Source organism: Coloeus monedula (genome assembly GCF_965178545.1).
Source record: "Coloeus monedula genome assembly, chromosome: 2".
In the NCBI taxonomy this organism is placed as follows: Eukaryota; Metazoa; Chordata; class Aves; order Passeriformes; family Corvidae; genus Coloeus; species Coloeus monedula.
The window spans coordinates 62533214-62554320 of NC_138782.1; the positions used below are offsets into that span (position 1 = coordinate 62533214).

A 21107-nucleotide genomic window follows, 5' to 3' on the forward strand; every position below is an offset into this window, starting at 1 on the left:
CATAGATTGTGAAAGCATAAAACGAATTTCTTTAGATGTGACTGTGTCTGTATAAATATGTCTGTGAAGAGTATGTGAAATCTTGCATGCATTTTTTTTTACCATATCAGATAATCCAAATGTTATAGCCTTGTGGCTTTTGACATTGCTTTATGAAGAGCCTGTAAAAAGCATTTGAGTTCTAGCAATGTCTATAAAGATATTCAGTACAGGAATCATTAGTAATCAGCTTTACTGTGGAGTGTTCTGCTGTTAGGAAGTGTGAGGATGTTGAACAACCTTTAGAAATTAATCTTATTAATTGGTTGTGAAAAAGCTCGAGAATTAAGTCATCACTCTTGTTTGATGTTGTAAGATTTGTCACTGATCCTTTCATAGTATCAAACTTTCAGGTCTTGAGCAGCTAGAAAAGAGAAGAAAATTGGATTTAAATTTCAATGTATTTGATTTCTGAAAAGAGGAATAGCTAGACATTAAGTGCTTAGCTGTTTCCTGATTAAGCTTGCTGTCTTTGTACTGCATAGTTGGTTTTGTTTCATATGCAAATAGAAAGATAAAATTATGATTTTCCTACATTGACCAGTGAATAAAAAATTGGGTCCTCGAGGTATGAATAGATTTTTGTATCTAAGTATTTAGCCTGAATTCAGCAATGTGTTGGTTTCGTTGTCTGTTCTGTTCCAAACCCAGCTTGTTCAATGCTAATTTGGGAAGCTCTTCAGTCTATCAACTTACACAGTTCTATGCACATTTTTCACATGCACAGGAATGTTACAATAATGTAGATGAATTTGGGTAGCAGACCACTGTAGTCACTCTTCTGTGTGGGGAGTGGAGGAAGTACCATGGAAAAAGATGTATTTTGTCTGAGTATCTCCAGCAGCATGATTCTATGGTTTTTCTTCTGTAATGCCTCTCTCATGACTGAAATGCAAATGAAGGTTGGGGATATTAGTTCATTAAGCATGTACTATTTATATTTAATGTAAAGAAGTAATAATTTAATTTAGCATACAGTATTTACTAAAGACAGTGTGCACATTAGGATTCAAGTTGTTCATTTCAAGAGGCTGAATTTCATTCATTCTGTGATAACGACAGATAGATGAAATAATTATCAATGCTGCTTAAAAAATGGTACTTAACGTGCTTATAGTTGAATCATGCTTTCTGGCATGTTTTTGGCAGGTGATTTTGGGAACAAATCTGCAAGTCAAGAGGTACAATCTGCAGCAAAATGGAACTAGATCCTATAAATACATGCAGTATTTCTAAAATACAGTTTTTTTCTTTCTCTCTTGGTGTCTACCAGAAACCTCAGAATGTTTAATCAGAGCTAATTAGTCTTGCCCTCACCCACCAACCAGGCTGTCTTTGAAAGAAATTAAAATACATAAAAATCAGAATTAAATTACTTGTAAAGGTGCTTTCTAATAGACGCGATGTTGCGAACAAAAGGCGTCAGTTACGCTTTTTTATGAAAGAGTCAGCAAACCCACTTAAGGTAAATGAAAGTTGACACAGTACCATTAAAGTATATGAAAGATGCGGTCTAGGGTGTGCGTGTGCCTCAAAGGGTGGGTGGGGCAGATACAGAGATATTAGTACTACAGCGTTTTCGGGATTGCGTCATCTGTGCCAGTGACAAGGGCCAGGTCCCCTCCTCTGGTTTAAATAAGGCCATGTTATGGTGCAGGGTGTGGTGAGAGAGAACAGCGAATCCTCACCAACGGGAAAGAAAAGCTTCCTTGGTCTTCTCAGTTAAAAAGCTTTTACTCTCAACCCATTCATATTGAAAATTGATGAGTAATGGTTGATGAAGCACAAATGGCCCAAACAGAGCTGTTTGTTTGTAGCTCAGAACCTAGGTACTTCACTGTGAGGTTCTGTTCTTACTCATTTCCAGGAATCACACTGCACGATGAACCAGTTGATTGGGCTGCAGCAGGAGATCACGTTAATCTCACTTTGACCGGCATGGATATCATCAAAATCAAGTGAGCAGAACTGGGTTTCAGTCTAAGTAACGGTTTGTTTTTAATGAAAAGCTATATAACTATTACACTGGGCTGTATTACAGCGGTTTACTTGAAGAATGATGTGGCTACCAGGATATTTAAAACCAAAGTGATGCATATCACCTGGCTTGCATGTACAAACGTTGGAAACATCTGCCACATGTGCAACGGCAGCCTCAGAAGAATACTGTCAGGTTTCATCCTTTGCCCTAGTGCTGACACCAGTAACCTTCCAAGCCCTTTTCTTGTAGACTAGTCCTTGGACATTTTAATTGCCAAATAAATTAAACCTGTGTTGCTAAACTAAACAGAAAATTTTTAAAGAACTTCTCAAATTATCAGTTATTCTAATGAGACACATCCAAACAACTGCCATTTTGTACTAATGAGTAAATCTGTACAAGTGGAATTGATGGAAACTGTTTATTCAACACATTTAGCTGCTTGTAAGATTTGTTTTCCTAAATGTTTTGCTGAGGGGTGGTTTGATAGTGAGACACAGCAAATCTCCTTGTGTCTTTTCCAGTCTGTAGGTTTCATGCTAAGCATTAGCCCCAAGCTTTTAGGTGTCAGTTGTTGCTCAGGCCAGGTAACTGGATCCATAATTTGTTCAGCTTCTTTACATTCCAGTTGGACTTCAGACAGCAAACTTTCAAGGTATTCTTTGAAAATCTCCTTGCATTGATAGCTTTTCAAGTTTATACTCTGATTTAAGAGAAAAGTACAGGTATTCTGTATTGCCATATTGGGGTGGGATTCTTAGTGGTAAAAGGGTGAGGGAAGTCTTGTTCTATTTGTTGAATGAAGTCTTGAGTCAATTTGTTACCTTGATGTCATTCATCTTTTGGAGATCTGCTAGAGTTGTCAAGAAAAGCTGTGAATTTTCAAGTCCTCTTGATATTGATGAACTTTGATGTACATGTTTAATTGTGCTGTTTGTTCTCTTTCATCATGTTTTCCTGTGTGGGATTAATTTTCCTTTCATTTTAGATGGCTAAAACTAGCCCCTGTGAAAAAGCTATATGCTTACTAACTTGTAATAAGCAGCAGCTTTCTTGTGTTCTCCATGTAGAATTTTTTGGAAATGAGTGCTGCTGAGAGCTCAGGTTTTGAGTCCTGATCATGATGTTCCCTTATTATCCAGAAAACATTTGAGCTACAGGCAGCAGTACTGCAATTTTGGGGACACTGCAGTATTTTATGCTATTGAACGGAAACACTGAATCTCTGAATGAAAGTTTAACTCTTAAAAATACCTACGCACAGGAAACAATGACATTTTCAGAAACTGATTATCAATGGACGTAATTGTTCACTGAACTAGACAGAGCCCTTCATGCATACACACAAAATAAGGTAGACATTGTCTAGGAACTCATTTTGTTACAGGCTTTAATACAGTGTTGCTGGATATCCATGCACCCACAACCCCCCTACCACCCCGGTTATATTAAAGTGGTGTTGCTTTTCCTTTGCTTGTCTTAATCACTGCACTGGAAAAGGGTAATTACTTAATGCTTTTATGTCAAGACACATCTGTTTGATTTTTTTTGTTCTCTCTTGTAGTGTGGGCTGTGTATTTTGTGATCCCAAGGAACCCATTAAAGCTTGCACTCGGTTCAGAGCTCGAGTTCTCATCTTCAATATTGAGGTTCCAATCACTAAAGGATTTCCTGTAAGTCTCTGTGAAAACTGTTCATGGCAGGTTGCTCAGGGCTTTTCTTCTCCATGTTCTACCCCTGAATACAAGACACATTCAGAATCCAGAAGTGGTTCTGTCTCTCCAGAGGAAACTGATTCTTTTATAATTCAAAGTGGATAAAAGGGGCTACTGTGGCTGTCTATGCATATTTTTACTGGCTTTTAATACATAGCTGAGCCATTTCAGAGAATGTGAGTTTCATCACATCTAGGCTTTAGAAGCTCACATCTTGTGGAAATATAATGATGGACTCAAATGTAAGATACCTTTTAAAATAAGTATCAGTTCATGCTATAGAACTGCACTGAGTTGGCAAAAGCAAAACACTAAAGGATGAAAAATGTATTTATGATAACATAAAATATGGCCTTTGTGTCATATCAGTAATCATCACAAAGTTTAGGAACTAGGAACAGTTACTGGATGTGAGGCAGACACTCCTGTGAGAGAAGTTTTATAAGCATTTCTTTTAAAAAATCAGTCTTAAAAGAAGCAGCTGTTTTCAAGTATTAACACCTAGGATTGCTGAGTATTGTAGGATGTTTAATAACTGCAAAAAATGTTTTCAGGTGCTTTTACACTATCAAACAGTAAGTGAACCTGCTACTATTACAAGGCTGTTGAGTGTCCTGCACAAAAGCACTGGTGAAGTGACAAAGAAAAAACCTAAGTAAGTGTTTTGAATAGTTAATAATTACTCAAGAAATGGGTTGACTTTTAATACACAGTATGTCAAACAGGTTCTACTATGAATCAGTTGTATGTTATAAGAATATGCTTTTATTGTTTTAGTTGGTTTCGTGTTTGGATTTCAACGTGCTTTGCAAAGTGAAGAACCTCCTGCCCACTTGATAAATGTGGAGCACCTGAGAAGTGCAATGACTTAGGCCCAAGGTCACTTGCAGAATTAGGAATGAATCCTAGATCAGCAGCCCTTCACTTAAAGGGTTTTTTTTCTCTCTTTTTCTTTTTCTTTTTTTTTTTTTTCAGTATTTCTTTTTTTAATGTCAAAGTATGGGATCCTTGCATAATTCTGGAGGTGGCTAAATGTCTAAAATATACGTGACTAGACAGCATGTCAGTGCAAAAGAAATTTAATGAGTCTTCCCACAGAACTACAGTATCATCCCTCTAGTTATTTAAAGCTGTATTTGGGTAGAAATGCTGTTTTATACATACAACATTTTCAGAATAATCCTTTTCCAGAAATTGCATAGCTGAAACTGTTGCAGACTTCTACAAAGCAGTGAATTGGTTTTTTATTCGTGGGGTTTGAAACAAGACTTGATTTCCACTTGACATGAAAAAACAGGTGTTAATGAGATAATTAGCTTCAAAACAATTTGTTAAATGCTGTGGTGAGTGCCAAGAAGTTTTTGAAGAAAACTCAGATGCCTTATTAAAATGTATACTCCAGGCAAATGAGTTTTCAGTCTCATGGTTTGGATTATACTTGAAATCAAGCTTGATAATTATACTTTGGGCCTTTTAAGATGATTTTTTTCCATTTATTCAGTGTTGTTTTATTCATTTATCCATGCATCTATTTCTAATAGAATTTTCTGCTTTTTTACCTGCAGGTTCTTGGCTAAAGGACAGAATGCTCTAATAGAACTACAAACTCAAAGACCTGTTGCTTTAGAGTTGTACAAAGATTTTAAAGAGCTAGGGAGGTTTATGTTACGCTACAGTGGTTCCACTATTGCTGCAGGAGTTGTTACAGAGGTATGGCATTTTTGTAATAGACTTTCTATACTGTAGAGGAACAACGATATGGTTAAGTCTTGTTTTACACCCTCTAGCCCAAGAAGCGAATTATTTCTGCTAAAAAAAAGACAGTGCTTCAGCAAGATGTGAGGAAAACTTGTCATGATTCCGTTTAATTTATTAGGAGTAAAAATTACTCTATTTAGAATTTCCCCTCTTCCCTCTTGAGTTAACATCAATCTTTTTGAAATCTGCCTGTATAAATATACTGGAAGCAGTTTGTAAATAAGAAGTGTTGGCCATTTTTACAGTGTCTAGGTTGGGTCCAGTATCTTTTTCTGTTAAAATTAAAAACTATTGTACATTTGATTCTTACTTATGCCTAAAAACATTTTCTGATCCTGTGTGAGATGAAGCAAAGACTGTGTGGCTAAACATAAATGTTTTGTCTTCTACTGGAAGCAAAAAATATGAATGTCTCTCTATCTGTCCCTTTAAAAAGTCTTCCTGTGATTTAGACACATTAACCAAGTCCTAGTACTGAGAACTAAAGGCTGAGTCATTTAATGGCAAAACTTAGAGCACAAACATTTCTGGTTTCTCCATCCATGCATAGGAATGATGTGCTAGGTCAGCCAGAGGCATTATGGATCTTTCTGGTCTTAAATAAGATCCAGAAATAGGATGGATTGCACCCATTTTTCATTAAATTTAGGTTGAGGTGACTGGGGTTCTATTTAGATCTGCTATGTTTAGATCTAGACTAATGTTTGTAGAATGGGGACTAAATAAACTCTTTGATTTGTTATTTGGGAATTGCTACTTTAGTATCTGTCGTCTTGTTCTGAGAATTTAAGCGGAAAAGGAATTATTTTTTCCACAACTACATAATACTGAAAAACACTGTGATCATTTTACACTTAGTACTTAATTTTTCACCATAAGGTTTTTTCCATTTACTTGTATTCTAGATTAAAGAATGACAGCGGTGACAGAATTTCCACCTTCCAAGCAAAACACAATCAGATATCCAAACTTCTGTTTAAGAATCCAATTATTTCAGTTGAAGGAACAAGTGCAATTAATTGGGGAGAAGGTGGTGGTGGTGACAAAAGTCAAATTGTGTGAGACATCTGGGGATCCCTTCATCAGTCTCTCCTGGTGCAGAACAAGATGCCAACTGACAAGGAACTGCAAGTGTTGCACTTCTTATCTCAAGAATCTCATATGTTTATCCATGTGGAATTTAGCCCTTAGAGAAGTTGATGGAAAAATACTAGAAAGTTGAATTAGAGAAAAAGATGATGAATTATCATGAAACAAACTCCTTACTTCCAGACATAAATTGTTTACATATTTTCTTTGGTTGCTTTTTTGCTGCACATTAATTCAGTAAAGTAACTTTATTGGTCTAATATATTTTTAGGTTTGAGTTGAATGCATATTCAGGGAAAAAAAGAGAACTATTTACCTTGTTTTCAAGAGAACAGCATGTAGTATTATCATGGGATTGTTTTCCCTTTCCCAAAATTTATTTAAAAAAAAGAAATTTTCTTTTGTTGTGTAGTGGAAGCTGTGCCAACTTTGGCTAATTTTATTTTTTAAACAGTAAGAATAATAAAATTAATTTGTCTGAGCATTTTTGTCTCCTTCATCTTTTTTATTTAAACACTCCTAAATTGTGTTAAATTATTCTTCACTTACCATAACTGAGACGTTTCAGAGTAAACTTATGAGTTAAAATGCGAAACTGGCATCCAATTTGGCTTTCTGAAGAAATAATTTCAGTTTTTCTCATGTTACTCAGTGCAGCCACTGTGCATACACCTCTTTCTTCCAGATTTAGTGCTCTTTTGAACAAAGGCTGACAGTTTAATCTTGTGGTATCTGCTAAAGCCAAATTGTGCTGACTTACTCCTGTAACTCCTTCCTGCTTTTCAGTAATGGGGCAAATGAAGTCTCCCAGCTGAAAGGAGGATCCTTCTGCCTCCTCCAGCTCAGAACAGACACACTTTACTACAACTTGGAAGTTTTTTTTTGGGTAGGAATTTTGAGAGGATGTCAGATATTTCAGGACCTGCATATGAGTGCAGACTGGAGACAATTCACCTTTGCCCAGGGTTAGTCGTGAGGGACAGGAACTGAAGCAGTTGCTCCAGAGCGTTGGTTGCTGTGGTTAACCAAAGGAAAGCTGTGTCCAGAGTTGTGAAGAACACAAAAATGCTGTTTGTTATTTAGTTCACAGTCCTTCATGGTCTGTACCTACTCTTCCCACGTGATTTTTTTTTTGAAGATAACTTTTTTTGCACTTAGGTGTTTTAGCCCCAATTCAGCAGCTACCTGCACTTGACCACATAGATGAATTGTATTGTTGACTGCATGGATATTTGTAGAAGTATCAGCAATGCTTTATGTAGAAATGACTTCTGTAAAATCTTACGAATCTGAAACACCTGAAAACTGTTACTGCCAAAACTGAAGCTATGAATTACCACTATTTGTTATGTCATTTTATAGACCAAAAATTGCACTTAAATATTTATCAGTTTCAACATGCCACTGTGAAGGTTTTGGTGCCCTTGTTGGATTCCAGAGATTTATACTGCCAAGCTCCTGCATTGAACCTGTTCCACTTGAGCTTGCCTTCAAACTTTGAAAGTGTTTAGGTTGCTCTTAAGTCAGGGGACAGTTGCAGTCTTCAGTTTTAAGACTTGCATTAAGTTCCTTACTGTTTATGGACAAGGAAGTGTGATACAGGGTGAACCTCTGATAGCTCTTCTCACACATGGTTGCATTAAATTTTGAGGCTCACTTTTCTGTGATAACAGAAAAGCTACTGCATGTTTTCCCAGTTTGCATCTTGGGAGAAGCATGGTATTACTTAATCCAGTTTCAACTTGCCTGCACTACCTTTCAACACAGATTTGAACTCTGCCCGGAGGTGCTGCTTGGTTGAAGCATAGATGATTTGTTGTTGTGCAATAGAAACATATCACCTTTCTTCAGTCAAAATATTATTGCATGTTAATCCACGTGAAACTTGATGGCTTGGCAGTGGTCTAGGATGCAAAACCTTCCTGAACTGCTGATTGAGATACTAACAATCTCCTGATGAGAACATACTGCACTCTGGGTGTAGTGCTTTTAATATCTCTGGAGAGCAAGGAGGTGGCATGCAATCAATCTTAAAGCAATTTGATAATCCTAAGCATTGTCTTGGAGAAAATGTCTTCTGCACAGCTCTTACCAGGCAGTTTAGGTTCTTGGGAAGCTAATGAAAAAACTAATTTTGTTTAACAGGCTTCTCTGCAGTAAGGTGGCTTCTACTGGAATATCTATGGAAAGGAAAGCATGAAAACCAGTGTCTTGCTTTTTTTGTGGGAAAAAAAAGAGATTATTTTCTGACAACGTGTAATAGTGTACGAGGTATGATTGTGCTTCTCAGCTGTTTGAATTTAGGGGTGACTCAGCTGTTTGTATTGTTTGATGTTTGGGGATATCGGTGGAAGAGTTTCTTAGTGCTTAAAATCTTTTGGTTTGGTAGGTGCATTGGTTTTGGGGATAGAAGGAAAAGTATTGAGGATGACAAAACAGTGTACATGAGCTGCAGACATGCTGGTCTTAAGTGTCTTTTCTTGTGTCTGCTGACACTTAGAAGCAGGTTCCTGGCTAGGTGTTTGAGTGTTGAATTATTTTGTTTAGTTGTTGCAAAATGTCTACAAACTGTAACTTGAAAAACTGTTACAGGTAGAAATTCCCTTGTCATACTCTTCTTTTTATCTTTTTTCAGCACTTTATTTCTTATAGACAGAGAAAAGCTGGTTTCCAGCAACTGTGCTGTTCTTCCCTCCTTGCTTTGAATCCTAGAAAAGAACCAAGTGTTACAGAAATACTAATTTTTCCCCTTTCCTGCTGTTGTCGGTCAGGGTTTGTTCCCACTTGTAAGTGGTGCAGGGAAGAGGGAGGGGGAGGAGTTCGGACTCGCTGTGCAAATACATACAGACATACTAATCTAAATTGATGCCTCACTGAAAAAGAATCACAGATGAAGCAAGCAGCCAACGATGGCTCACCCACAGGCTCTCTTAGTTCTGGAAAACTTCATAGGTGGCAAATTTGTTCCTTGTTCCTCCTACATAGACTCCTATAATCCATCCACCGGAGATGTCTATTGCAGGGTTCCAGACAGTGGCAAAGAAGAGGTGAGTACTATCCACGGATACAAAGGAGTGAAAAATGTTAAATGCATGTAACAATAACCTTTTGGTGAGAGAAGCTGAAGGTGAGAGAACAGAAAAATGATGACTTCAATGCTTAAACAAGTAACTTCTTGATTATATTGTAGTATTGTGTAATCCACAGCTGCAGCAGCAAATGCTGTCATTTTTTTCATTTTGCTATTAGAAAGTTATGGTCTGGATTCTAAGCTGGTGTGAATCAACAAAGCTTCAGTAACTTGCATGGAGCTTCTTCAGCTCACATGGTGGGAGATGCCTTGTGCATAAGTTAACAATAACACCCAGACAGGCTGTAAATATAAACAATCTATAAGTGAGAAGAGTGTTTGTTGATCTTTTCTGTAAATAAATTTAGAGGCACCATATGCAACTAAATGTGTTCTTCCTTAGTGTCTTGATGATCTGCAGTTTTCATTTAAAAGGATTTTTGGCTTGGTGTCTCTTCTCTGAAGATGGTAAAAAGCTTTCAGACCTCTCTGGTTTTGAGATTAGCAGTTGGATATTCAGTGGCTGTAATGAAGTGGCTGTGATGAGTGCATTTCCTTACAACATACCCTGCATCCATAGGATTTTCCTGGTCTTGTGCTCTCTACTGGGGTGAATGTTTCCTGGAACTTTGTACATATTCAGGTGTGGATGGGCAATGACATTCATCAAGGGTGCTGCAGTTTCATTGATTCTACTTTATAGGGGGTCTACAAGTCTATGTCCAAAATAGTATTTCGGATTTACTGAAGGGGGAAGTGACTGTACAAGCTTGGATAGCACAGAGGGCTTGGAAAATATTGTCAAATACTGACAGCACTTTCAAAATGTATTTTTAAACAAAATACTACTGTGTGTAGCTGATCCCTTCACTTGCATTTCAGCCTTATTGACATCCTTTCTCTTTGCTTTTCTCTGCAGAAACCTTTGCACTGTAATTTCAACTGGGTAAATATTTGTTAGATGCTGATGACCAAGGGTTAAAGAGTAACAGGTTGGGTTTGTTGGAATACATCTGTGTAAGTTCATTTCTCTCTTAATTCTGCCTGAAAAGAATGCTGTTTTATGTGCAGGTGCAAATCTTCCTGTCCAATCATTTGCAAAATTGTTAAAACCAGAGAGATTCGAGAATGCCAGAGGCTGCTGGTTACTCTAGAGATCCAGTTCAAGCATCCTAAGAGTAATGGCTTGTCTCTTTTCAGCTTTCTGAGTCAGTGCTTGTGTGTAGCAATGGGAACCCAGTTAAAAGACCTGTAGATTTGGTGAGTGCTTTAGTCGTGCCTTTAGACACCTGTACACAAAGGTTGGGCTCTGCAGAGCTGGCATCCGCTGGTGACTGATGGAATATGCTGAAGAAAATGCAGTCACATACTACTTGAGGTTATCTAGAGATATCAAAGTAAGCATCTGACCCGAGTTCAACAAAGGGCTCAGGATGCTGGTTTCTAGCAAGGCTCAACGTCCAGTTGCATATCTTCTTGGTTAATTTTAGTGGGAAGTTAGAAGGTGACACAAGGGGAGACAGTGAGTCTGTTGCTGACCCTGGAGTTTAACACCAGGTCAGCTGCTGTGGCCATTTCAGCCACCTTCTGCCAAAAATGCCAAATGTATTTTTTTTCTAGGGGTTAGTTTGTTCCCCAGCTAGATGTCTTAAATTCTAAATAGCACTACCACAGCAAGCTGAGTAGGTGCCCTGTATCTCCAAAAGACAGGCTGATGAGGACTAATTAATGCTGACAAATACCTACTTTAAAAACACTTCTCTTTATGATGCTTTTTCCTGGTCTTAAAATCAAGAGTCAGACACGGTTAGAAGGGGAAAAGGGATTTTACCTTGGTATTTATTTTAAGGATCCTTAGGTGCACACGTCCAGGTCATATGCATCGAGATGCACCCCGCCGAGTCCATCTCTGTGTCTGACTCCTCCCCCCCCCCCCAACATTGGGTATAACATTATAGGTTTTACTAATTAGCATATCTATCAAAGATTCCCCAATGAGAGACTCCAATGAGCCCCCCTCCCCAAGGAACCTTCCCCTGGATGGTTCTATCTTAGCTTACAGAATGTGTTCTGGAGAGGACCTTGGGGTCTGGGACACACTGGTCCCTAGCTACGAAGCTTCTAAAATGTTTAGTTTCTTAGCTGGACAAACAAGTCCAAGAATGTAGGCAAAAAGCACTAGGAATACAGAAGTTGTAAAAAGGTATAACAGGGGTATAAAAGAAAAGGCAAAAATCTTCATGGCATCATTTAAAGAACCTGTCTCCTGCACATCATCCCCTGCAAAAGCAAACATCATGTCCTGAGGGCAGTTCAGTTTGGGGTATTTTGATAGCAATCTTTTACGATGGGTCTGGATTGTGTGTTGTTTCTCTGTGTCTGTCTTGTGCAGAAGAGGAAAGCAGAAGGAAGTGTTTCAGACACATGAGTTCATAGTTGAATTCTTACGCGTGTTTTCTTTGTGGCTTGACTTTCTTTGCTGCTTTTTGCTAGTCAAACTAAGTAACTGTTTAACCTTTGTGTGCTCTCTTACTTCTCTACAAATCTCCTTTTTTCCTCTTACTTTTTTTTAGATGAATCTACTGCCACTTAATTCCTTCCTCTGCTAGTTTTCTCTTGTGCCGTCTGTGAAAAAGCAACATTTTTGTCCTTTTAAACCCACTGAAGGGTTATCCTTTCCTGGGAGCACCTGGTAGAAAAGGCCACAGAGGAGAGGACAGATGAGCTGCATCAGCACCACAGGACGGGAGGGTGGAAGTACAAGTTAATTAGTGAAGGTGGTATGGTTTCACAGGGGGTGAACCTTTTCAGGGTAGCGTGGCATCTGCACTGGACTCACTCAGGAAGCTGCAGTTCCCCTTTCCCAGGCCTGGTTTGGTCCTGCTTCAGCTGTTCAGTGGCTGACAGCCTGTTGCCATTGGCACTTGAGCAGGAGGTTGTTGAACTACAGTCAAAAGAGAAGAGTCTGGGTTTCTGAGCATGGCCAGTGATCCATGTGACCCTCTGCATGTTGGTTTATTTCCCACCTTGCCATCTGTACTGGTGTTGTTCTGGCTTTCAAACTCTGGGCCTTAGTTTTACAGGGCCCATAAATTCTGATGTGTGTGGGAGGGGAAGGAGAAGGGGTAGATAGATTTTATCTTTTTGCTTGCTTGAACTTTTGTGTCATTAGTAAGACATCTTTGGAGTATCTGTAAATTATTTTGTGATGGTTTTTATACGACCCGTCACAATCTGAAGGAACAAATTCGGAACTCAGTTTTGTGGAATTGGTGGAAAGGAGCCTTCAGTGACTTCATGGGAGCCAGCAATGTAGCAACATTCAGAGAGGTCATAATGGTCTGATTAATATTACATCAGCATCCTCCTAGTTATTGATTTTGGCAGATTTCCAAAACTGAAAAAATTCTATGAGCAAAATTTTGGGAAATCAGCTAAGACAGCTTTGACTAAATCACCACTTGGATGCATATATTGGACATTGGGAGTATTGAATAAGTGATACATAGGAAGCAAAAGTTGGGAAATAGGGCAGTTAATTAAAATATGGAAGGATATTGATGACCATCTTTAGTTAGCATGAGACTGGTAAACCTGAAGAAGGAACTGCTTATAAATCAACAGATGGCAGAGGCAGGTAACTTCCATTTAAGACTCCAGAGGAAATGATTGATAGGAGAGAAAGCCTTCGTCTGAATTTTAATCCTTTGAGGATGTGTCTGCTTTAGAAAAGTGCTGGTAATCTGCCACTGTTCAGAAATGTCAGGCTGAAGGACATGCAGCAGTCATGTACATCTCAAGCAAAATACTGATAAGAGTGATGTGCATATGTATAAATGCATGTAATGATGCTTATTTGTAGGCTTCCTTAGGTGTCTGATGAGAGAACTGACTAAATCCCGAGTTTAGAAAGAAACTTTTTTTTTCCTGTGAGGGCATTAATGAGTTTCTAGCTGTGATCAGGTAAGATAAAATTTTTCTCTGAGTGTCCATTCCCTAAATATATTCTTAGTCCTTGCTTGAACCAAATGGTGAAAATCAAGAGCTAGCAGACCATCCAGTCCATTTCTTCCCCAGCCCCTTAACTTTCATCATTGCCTGGTGTGGCTGAAGTCCTGTGTTGCAAGGGTTGTGTGTATTTAGACTGAAGCTGCGTTTGCTCTGGGGAGATTGTTGCTCTTTCCTCCATGAGAAACAAGATTCTTTTCTGTTTTGGCCAGTGGCGCTTGCTGGTGCCAGTTGATCAGTCCAGCATTTCTTCCAGGCCTGGATGGTGGCCCACAGGTTGCTGTAATTTGGAGAAAAGCAAGAGTTCCAGTGGAAGTTTCTTTTCTAGATATTCTGTTTCAACAACACTTCTTGAGTTATGGGATAGTGTCTTGATGACAATGGAGAAGCTCTAAGGGGTTGTCATCTTCCCAGCAATGTCAACTGAATTATTAGTCTCTAAACTATGAATTAATCTGCTGAGTGTTTGATATTTTCTTAAGCCTTTCATTAGCATTCACCATCCCTCTTTTGCCTTTTTAGGTGGAAGCTGCTGTCAAAGCTGCCAAGGATGCCTTCCCAGTTTGGTCCTCAAAAAGTCCATCGGAAAGATCTCAGATCCTGAACAAATTGGCAGACCTGATTGAACATGACCTGGAAGCATTTGCACAAGCAGAGTCAAAAGATCAGGGTAAAAACTGGAACTGTTAATCTCAAATATAGTGTGCCTTGCTGAATATTGAAATAGAGGATTTGGATGAAATTTTTAGTGTGGTATGAACTGTTGGAGCAAATTGATGTGCGAGAACTTTGAGGATATTTTGGACTAGGGATTCCTGGGGCATTCTTGCTTTTCTGAATTGCTGACTTTGACTTCAGTTGTCAGATATTTGGAATGCATTACTAGAGGGGAGCTGTTGTCGACTATGGTTGCAGTGTGCTGGGATTACTTGGGCACAGGACAAAAGACATTTCCCAAAACATACACAAATCAACTTTCAGAGCAGACTACAAAGCACTGTTTCTGTCCATGATGACAACATCATGTTTGGTTTTGTTTCAGGAAAAACTATTACGTTTGCCAGAACAGTGGACATCCCTCGGGCCGTGCACAACTTCCGTTTCTTCGCCTCTTCCATCCTTCATCATGTCACAGAGTGCACTGAGATGCCAACCATGGGCTGTGTGCACTACACCTCGAGGGCACCTGTGGGAGTTGGTATGGTGATCCTCACATGCTGAAAAGCTTGGCAGAATGTCTGCCTCAGTAGGGGCTCAGCAAAGAAAAGATTTTTTTGAAAGCATTTATTGTCTCTGAGTTGTGTGCTAAACATGGGCTTGTCTGCCAAAGCATCAGCAACCTCATGTAAAATCAGTTATGCTACTTCATGGCAAAAAGAACGCGTGTCTTAAAAAGCTTAGCCTATTGCTCTCACCTTCAAAATCTCGCTTGTGTTTTGTCTGTGTGTGTCTGTGGGTGAGTATTACGGCTGTGGATCGGTGAGATGTGCAGAGAGCACTGAGCTGCTGCTCCTGCGGGGAGAGTGGGATCCCCCTCTCCTTTGGGAAAGCGGGAGTCGTTTGCAGTGAGTCTGTGGCCCGAGTGCACGTGGCTGAATAAACCGCTCTAGCTGGGGAATTGCAGAACTCGGCCACTAGATGCTGCTGCTGCTTCAGAAATAAAGTGGTTGTGCTGTGCTGACAAGTAACAGCGTGGCAATGATTTCATTATTAGGTTATGTTATATATATATATAACAAAAATAACATATTAAATATATATGAAAGCTCCACATTTACACTTGAATGACTTAAAACATAAAATCGGCTGACGTAGAGGACCTTTTAAAAAGTTTTCTTGAGCAGTGGAGGGCATGACTTCTGGTAAAATTATTCTCATAAGGAAAAGTTCATCACTGCATCTACTCCATCAAACAGAAAGAAATCCTGTGGCTTTTGTGAGGAGTCACACCTGACAATTACAAATTTTTTTTTCCATAATTTTCTATAAATATGTAAAGTGAAAATATTCCTAAAAGCAATTACTGAAAATAATTCTGGTCTCTCAGCAATTCATGGGAACAACAGTGATAAATACAGTGATAAATTTTGGCACTCATAAGTTAGACTAAAATTTGTCTGGAAGATGTGTACTATATGCTATACATAGTTTGTTTAATACTAAAATAAAAAAATAAAAAACAGCTTTAAAGAGCAAGAGAAAGCAGGAATGATCTGAGCTGGTACATTCAGCCTGGAGAAGAGAAAGCTCTTGGGAGACCTACAAGAGAGATGAAGAGGGACTTTTTACAAGGGCATGTAGTGATAGGACAAGGGGTAATGGCTTCAAATTGAAGGAGGGTAGGTTTAGATTAGATATTAGGAAGAAATTCTTTACTGTGAGGGTGGTGAGGCACTGGAACAAGTTGTCTGGAGAAATGGACAATGCCCCAACCCTGGCATTGTTCAAGGCCAGGTTGGATGGGGCTTTGAGCAACCTGGTCTAGTGAAAGGTGTCCCTTGGAGCTTGGAACCAGATGATCTTTAAAGACCCTCACAACCCAAAACATTCTATAATTACTTTCACTTGCTCTTTGCTAACACAAAGTATTACCACAGACCAGTTGTTGTAAATGATTGTTATGGCTAACCTTGCATTAATGTTCATAGGAAACACTAAAAAACTTCCTGAGAATGTAAAATACTACCCTGAAGAAGCAGCAAAACTTATTCAGAGAGTTCAGCTGGTCAATTTTAGAATCATTTGTACAGATCTTTTAAGAAGCTATCTCCCTGTGAGAAATGCTGCAAATTTATTATTGTACAAGTTGTCTGGAAATAAAAGCCATGGCCAAATTCCCTTCATAAAACTGAATTGGTGTATAAGTGCTTGAGGTCAGAGAAATGAGTTTTGTATCCCAGCAGACTGACCTCCTGTCTTTGTGTTTTTGTTTTGTAGCTGGTTTAATCAGTCCTTGGAATTTGCCACTGTATTTGTTGACTTGGAAAATAGCTCCTGCCATTGCATGTGGAAATACTGTGGTTGCCAAGCCAAGTGAGATGACATCTGTCACAGCCTGGATGATGTGCAAGCTCTTGGAGAAAGCAGGTAAGTCCCATAGCACTCTAAGGAGGGGGAAAAGGGTGGAAATGCTTGTCTGTGCACCACTATTTTTTTTGTTGTTGTTGTTGCAGAAAGCAGAAGGTGCTCAAAGGCTTTGGGAAAGACTGTTTGCTGTAGCTGAATGTTGTACTGGAGAACAAAAAGCTTTCTCTGTCCTCATTCTACCCTATCTTCCCCACCCCAGCTATTGCCCATTTTTTTCCATTATCTTCTGATGAAAAGTTTTTGTGTACATCCTTTGCCCCTCCTGCACTCCACTTAAGGATGTCCTAAGTCTGTGATGCAAGCAAAGGAGCCGTGAGAGCATAAAAGACTGAGAATCAGCTCTTGGTAACTGTGTCATGGCTGTATTTGGTGCACTATTGATTAAAACTGGGAGGACAGTTGCTTTTTCCCTGAATGACTGAACACCAGATCTCTGATGATGCATGTTAGACAAGCTTGATTAATTAGTGGAATTGGTTTTATCATTTAACCCATGAACCCCAGACCTGTTTAACGGCATGGATTTCAGCTACTACTGAAGTTAAGGGTCAGTATTTGTCACCCTCGAGCTGCTGGTTACTTTCTAACAAAACACAGGGAAGTGACCCCCTCCGAGTGACAGGAAGGGTCCGATGACTGTGTGCCTTTGTTCCCATCAGGGGTGCCTCCGGGGGTGGTGAATGTCGTGTTTGGAACGGGTGCCAAGGCAGGAGAGGCCCTGGTGTGCCACCCCGACGTGCCTCTGATCTCCTTCACGGGCAGCACGCTGACGGCCCAGCGGATCACGGAGAGAAGTGCTCCACACTGCAAGCGGCTCTCGCTGGAGCTGGGCGGCAAAAACCCCGCCATCGTCTTCGATGATGCTGACTTGAGCCAGTGCATCCCCACCACCGTGAGGTCCAGCTTTGCCAACCAGGTGCGTCCCACCCCTGTAACACATAAACCCCGCTGGCAGCAGGAGGGGCGTGTGCCTGAGGGTTTGTGTGCATGGGTGCATCTGCCTTTGGATCTGAACCTCAAATTGTCAAGGTCTGTTTCAAGACCGTGTGTGAGAAAATCCTAAGTAGAAAAATACAAAAACGGTTTCATTATTCCACAAGGAGGGAAACAAAGTAATAAAAGGCTCTTTTTCGTGCTCTCCATCAGAAGATAATGAGGTGCTATTACTCCTGTCAAAGTAGATGCATTTCTTACCTCTCAGGGAAGCAGCTGCTTTAAGACCCACTGTGCAAGTAAGTGGGAAGCCTGCTGATTTGCTGGAATTCAGTTAGGGGACTTCCCCCAAAATTTTACCAGCATTGTTCTTCCCTCATCACTACCCGCGGGAGAGAACACCAAAGCCAGGAAATTGTATCTGGGCAAAAGTTTAGAAAAATAGCTTGGTATCAGAGGGAGATTATCAGGAAATGAAGAGAGAGATCATTCAGAGTTGGAAATCATAATTCCTATTAAAAAATGTTGGAGAAGAAAGATATATAATCAATGAAAAACCTAGTTTATTTATGGTAGTGATTGCATGATCCTGATACTGTTTTGCCTTTTCCATCACTTTTCCTTTTTTATCTGGAAAAAAAATCCCACTTTGCAGTGCTGGTTAATGTAGTTTGCATTCCTGAGGTTGCAGAGACACAAGTGATCTGGGTTGTAATTCCTAGTACATGTCAATAGTGCAATGTAATATGAACCAATATTGCTGATTTCTTGTTTGTTTCTTTCTTTTTGATAGGGTGAGATCTGTCTTTGCACCTCCAGGATCTTTGTTCAGAGGGGAATATACAGTGAGTTTTTGAAGAGGTTTGTGGCAGAGGCCAAGAAGTGGAAGACTGGGAATCCCTCAGATCCTACAGTCGACGTGGGAGCACTAATAAGTAAAGAGCATCTAGAAAAGGTGATGTTACATGTGATTTCATGTCATCTTTTAGAGGGCTACAAAAGGTAGTGTCAGGAGTATATGGGAAAGGATCATGTCAGCTCTAGGATTAGCTCTGAGGGATGGTAACTCAAAGCTATTGTAAGGCATCTTTTTAATGAGGTTTCTGTGGCCTGTGGCCTGGGATCATGTAATTACTCTGAAAAAATCAAACTCCCTGGAGAAAATAACTTAAAATGACAAAAGAATATTTCCTCCTGTTTGAATGGAATAATTCTAATGGTTTCTAAGTCCTAAATTTATTCTCACAAATCTTAGAGTTCAACAACATTTTCTTGGATTTTAATAGTCTATTTGCTAGGATCACTTATTTGCCTAATACGTTATTTCACAAGGTAAAAGTCTTATTTTTATATCACTCTGGCAAATTCTGGGTGTACAAAACACAGTTCCCTAGAACTGCTTGCAGGAATTTGTAATGGTCTGTGTGTGGAGAGCAGCTGAGATGGTGCACAGTTAGATACAGTCTGCTTTAGTGGCTTATATGAAATGAATGCTGTGGTGTCAGAGTTCAGGGAGAGCAAATGCTCATATCCCAGAACTCTGACGCAAGAAGCAGACTGAAAAACCACAGAGTGAGAGAAAGCCAGGCCTTTGATGTGCTTCCTGATGCCTCAGCAGGTTCTCCACATTCTCCTGTTCTGCAGTAGAGCGGTAGAAATACCCACTTCCTGAGGTCCTTAGTCTGTAGTACCACAGAGAACTTCCAAGTTTAACCTACTAAGGTGGCTAAAAGAGGAAAAAGATAAGGGAACCTGTGGTATATCTGTGGTCTTTCTGTAAGGAGAGAAACCAGGCAACGACTGCAGAACAGCAGAAGCAGATCAACAGTACGTCCTACATGTTCAAGGTAGCAAGCTTATGCTAGCAGCAGCCATGGAAACATCTTTAATTATTTATTGATGAGATTTTCTGTAGCATTCATGGCTTCATCATCCTAGTGGCATGTAAACATTTAAAAAGCCTTGCCTGTGAGGCAGGAAAATCCCTTGGAGTAAATGAGTGAACCGTGGCATGGGATATATGGCAAACTGCCCAGGCTCCTGGGAGAGGGGAGGGAGTCTCTGGGACCACTTGTGTTTTCACCAAGGGCCTTACTCTTTTGACAATACTTAGTGGGAAGGGCCAGCAGTGTTGCCTGCTAGGCTAGTAAGTGTTAGGAAAGAGAAAACCACTGTTTTTTCAGCAAGAAATACACAGCTTTGCATACAAAGAAACACAACAACAAAAGTTAGGGAATGCTGCCCTCTGTTGTAAGAGGGCAGCATGTGCCAACTGGAGACGTTTGGGGGCTCCTGCTGATGTGTGAACCCTCTGGATTTGGCGTCCTTTAGCAGTGATGTTTTTCTGCTGCTTCCCCAGGTAAGGAACTATGTGAAGAAAGCCCAGGCTGAAGGAGCCAGAGTCCTCTGTGGAGAGGGAATGGATCCTTTGGCCCTCCCACCTGGCAACCAGAAAGGCTACTTCATGTTGCCCACAGTTATTGCTGAAGTCAAGGATGAATCTTGTTGCATGCAAGAAGAGATTTTTGGTCCTGTGACATGTGTGGTAGCATTTGATACAGAAGAAGAGGTGATCAAAAGAGCCAACGGTGTGAAATATGGCTTGGCAGCCACGGTGTGGTCCGGCAACGTGGGACGTGTTCACAGGGTGGCACACAGGCTTCAGTCTGGATTGGTGTGGACCAACTGCTGGCTTGTGAGAGACCTGAACTTGCCATTTGGTGGGATGAAAGCCTCAGGCATAGGCAGGGAGGGGGCAAAGGATTCCTACGAGTTCTTCACTGAGGTCAAGACCATCACAATAAAGCACTGACATATATCAACAGAAGTATTTCAGAGTGAAATAAATGACAGCAATTTGAGTTATCAAAAATAGCTCCTTAGAACACAGGCTACTATTGTGGCCATTCCTTCTTGATCTTTGGTCAAGTAATATCAATGACAGCTGAAAATGATCATCCCAAATACTAATGTTAAATGCAGCTTTTCATGAGGTTGGATTAGAAGATCAGTGTGGACTTCACAATCAACCCATCCCAAGCCAGATGACTTGCCTGTCTTACAGATCCTAAAGCTTTTTGATATTCCTGTCTCAAAAATCTGTCCCTCTAAGGCAGATTGGAGAAGGAGTAATATATGATGGTAGCTCTGGTTGGTGAATTACCTTCAGGGAGAAAGCAGCAAGCACATAGTGAAGCTGATATTATAAAGGGGCATCAGCTCTATTTCACTCTGAATGGTGTGAAAATCCATCCATATTGCACTTCACTGGTATCAGACAAGGATTGATACTATACCACACTGAAAGCCTGAGGAACTACTTTTAACCTACTAAGTGGTTTTCAACCACGGGGTCATGACATTCTCATGATATTCACAGAGACAATAAATGTTTTAATTATAACCTTCTTTATAGTAGGGAGCTGAA

General features: G+C 39.9%; 2 protein-coding genes across 5 annotated transcripts in view; both read left to right on the forward strand.

Annotated features, from left to right (window-relative positions):
- The window catches only part of HBS1L (HBS1 like translational GTPase), a 59534-nt gene extending 52474 nt beyond the window's left edge, over positions 1–7060 (forward strand). For both annotated transcript variants that reach the window (XM_082302821.1, XM_082302823.1), the window contains 5 exons: positions 1907–1997; positions 3585–3693; positions 4290–4390; positions 5301–5445; positions 6399–7060. In XM_082302821.1, coding sequence (XP_082158947.1) covers positions 1907–1997; positions 3585–3693; positions 4290–4390; positions 5301–5445; positions 6399–6410 — 458 coding nt within the window. In that variant the 3' untranslated portion in view covers positions 6411–7060. The remainder of the gene's footprint in view (positions 1–1906; positions 1998–3584; positions 3694–4289; positions 4391–5300; positions 5446–6398) is intronic.
- Positions 7061–9491: 2431 nt separating this feature from the next.
- On the forward strand, positions 9492–20492 carry ALDH8A1 (aldehyde dehydrogenase 8 family member A1; the record flags this gene model as incomplete). 3 transcript variants are annotated; one of them, XM_082302763.1, is made up of 7 exons in its annotated part: positions 9492–9629; positions 14183–14330; positions 14703–14858; positions 16598–16747; positions 17407–17663; positions 18474–18635; positions 20040–20492. In XM_082302763.1, 7 exons carry the CDS (start codon positions 9492–9494, stop codon positions 20490–20492), a joined length of 1464 nt encoding a protein of 487 aa, XP_082158889.1. The 3 variants fall into 3 exon arrangements, with proteins under 3 accessions (XP_082158889.1, XP_082158890.1, XP_082158891.1); XM_082302764.1 differs by lacking the exon at positions 18474–18635; XM_082302765.1 differs by lacking the exon at positions 16598–16747.
- Between the last annotated feature and the right edge of the window lie 615 nt (positions 20493–21107).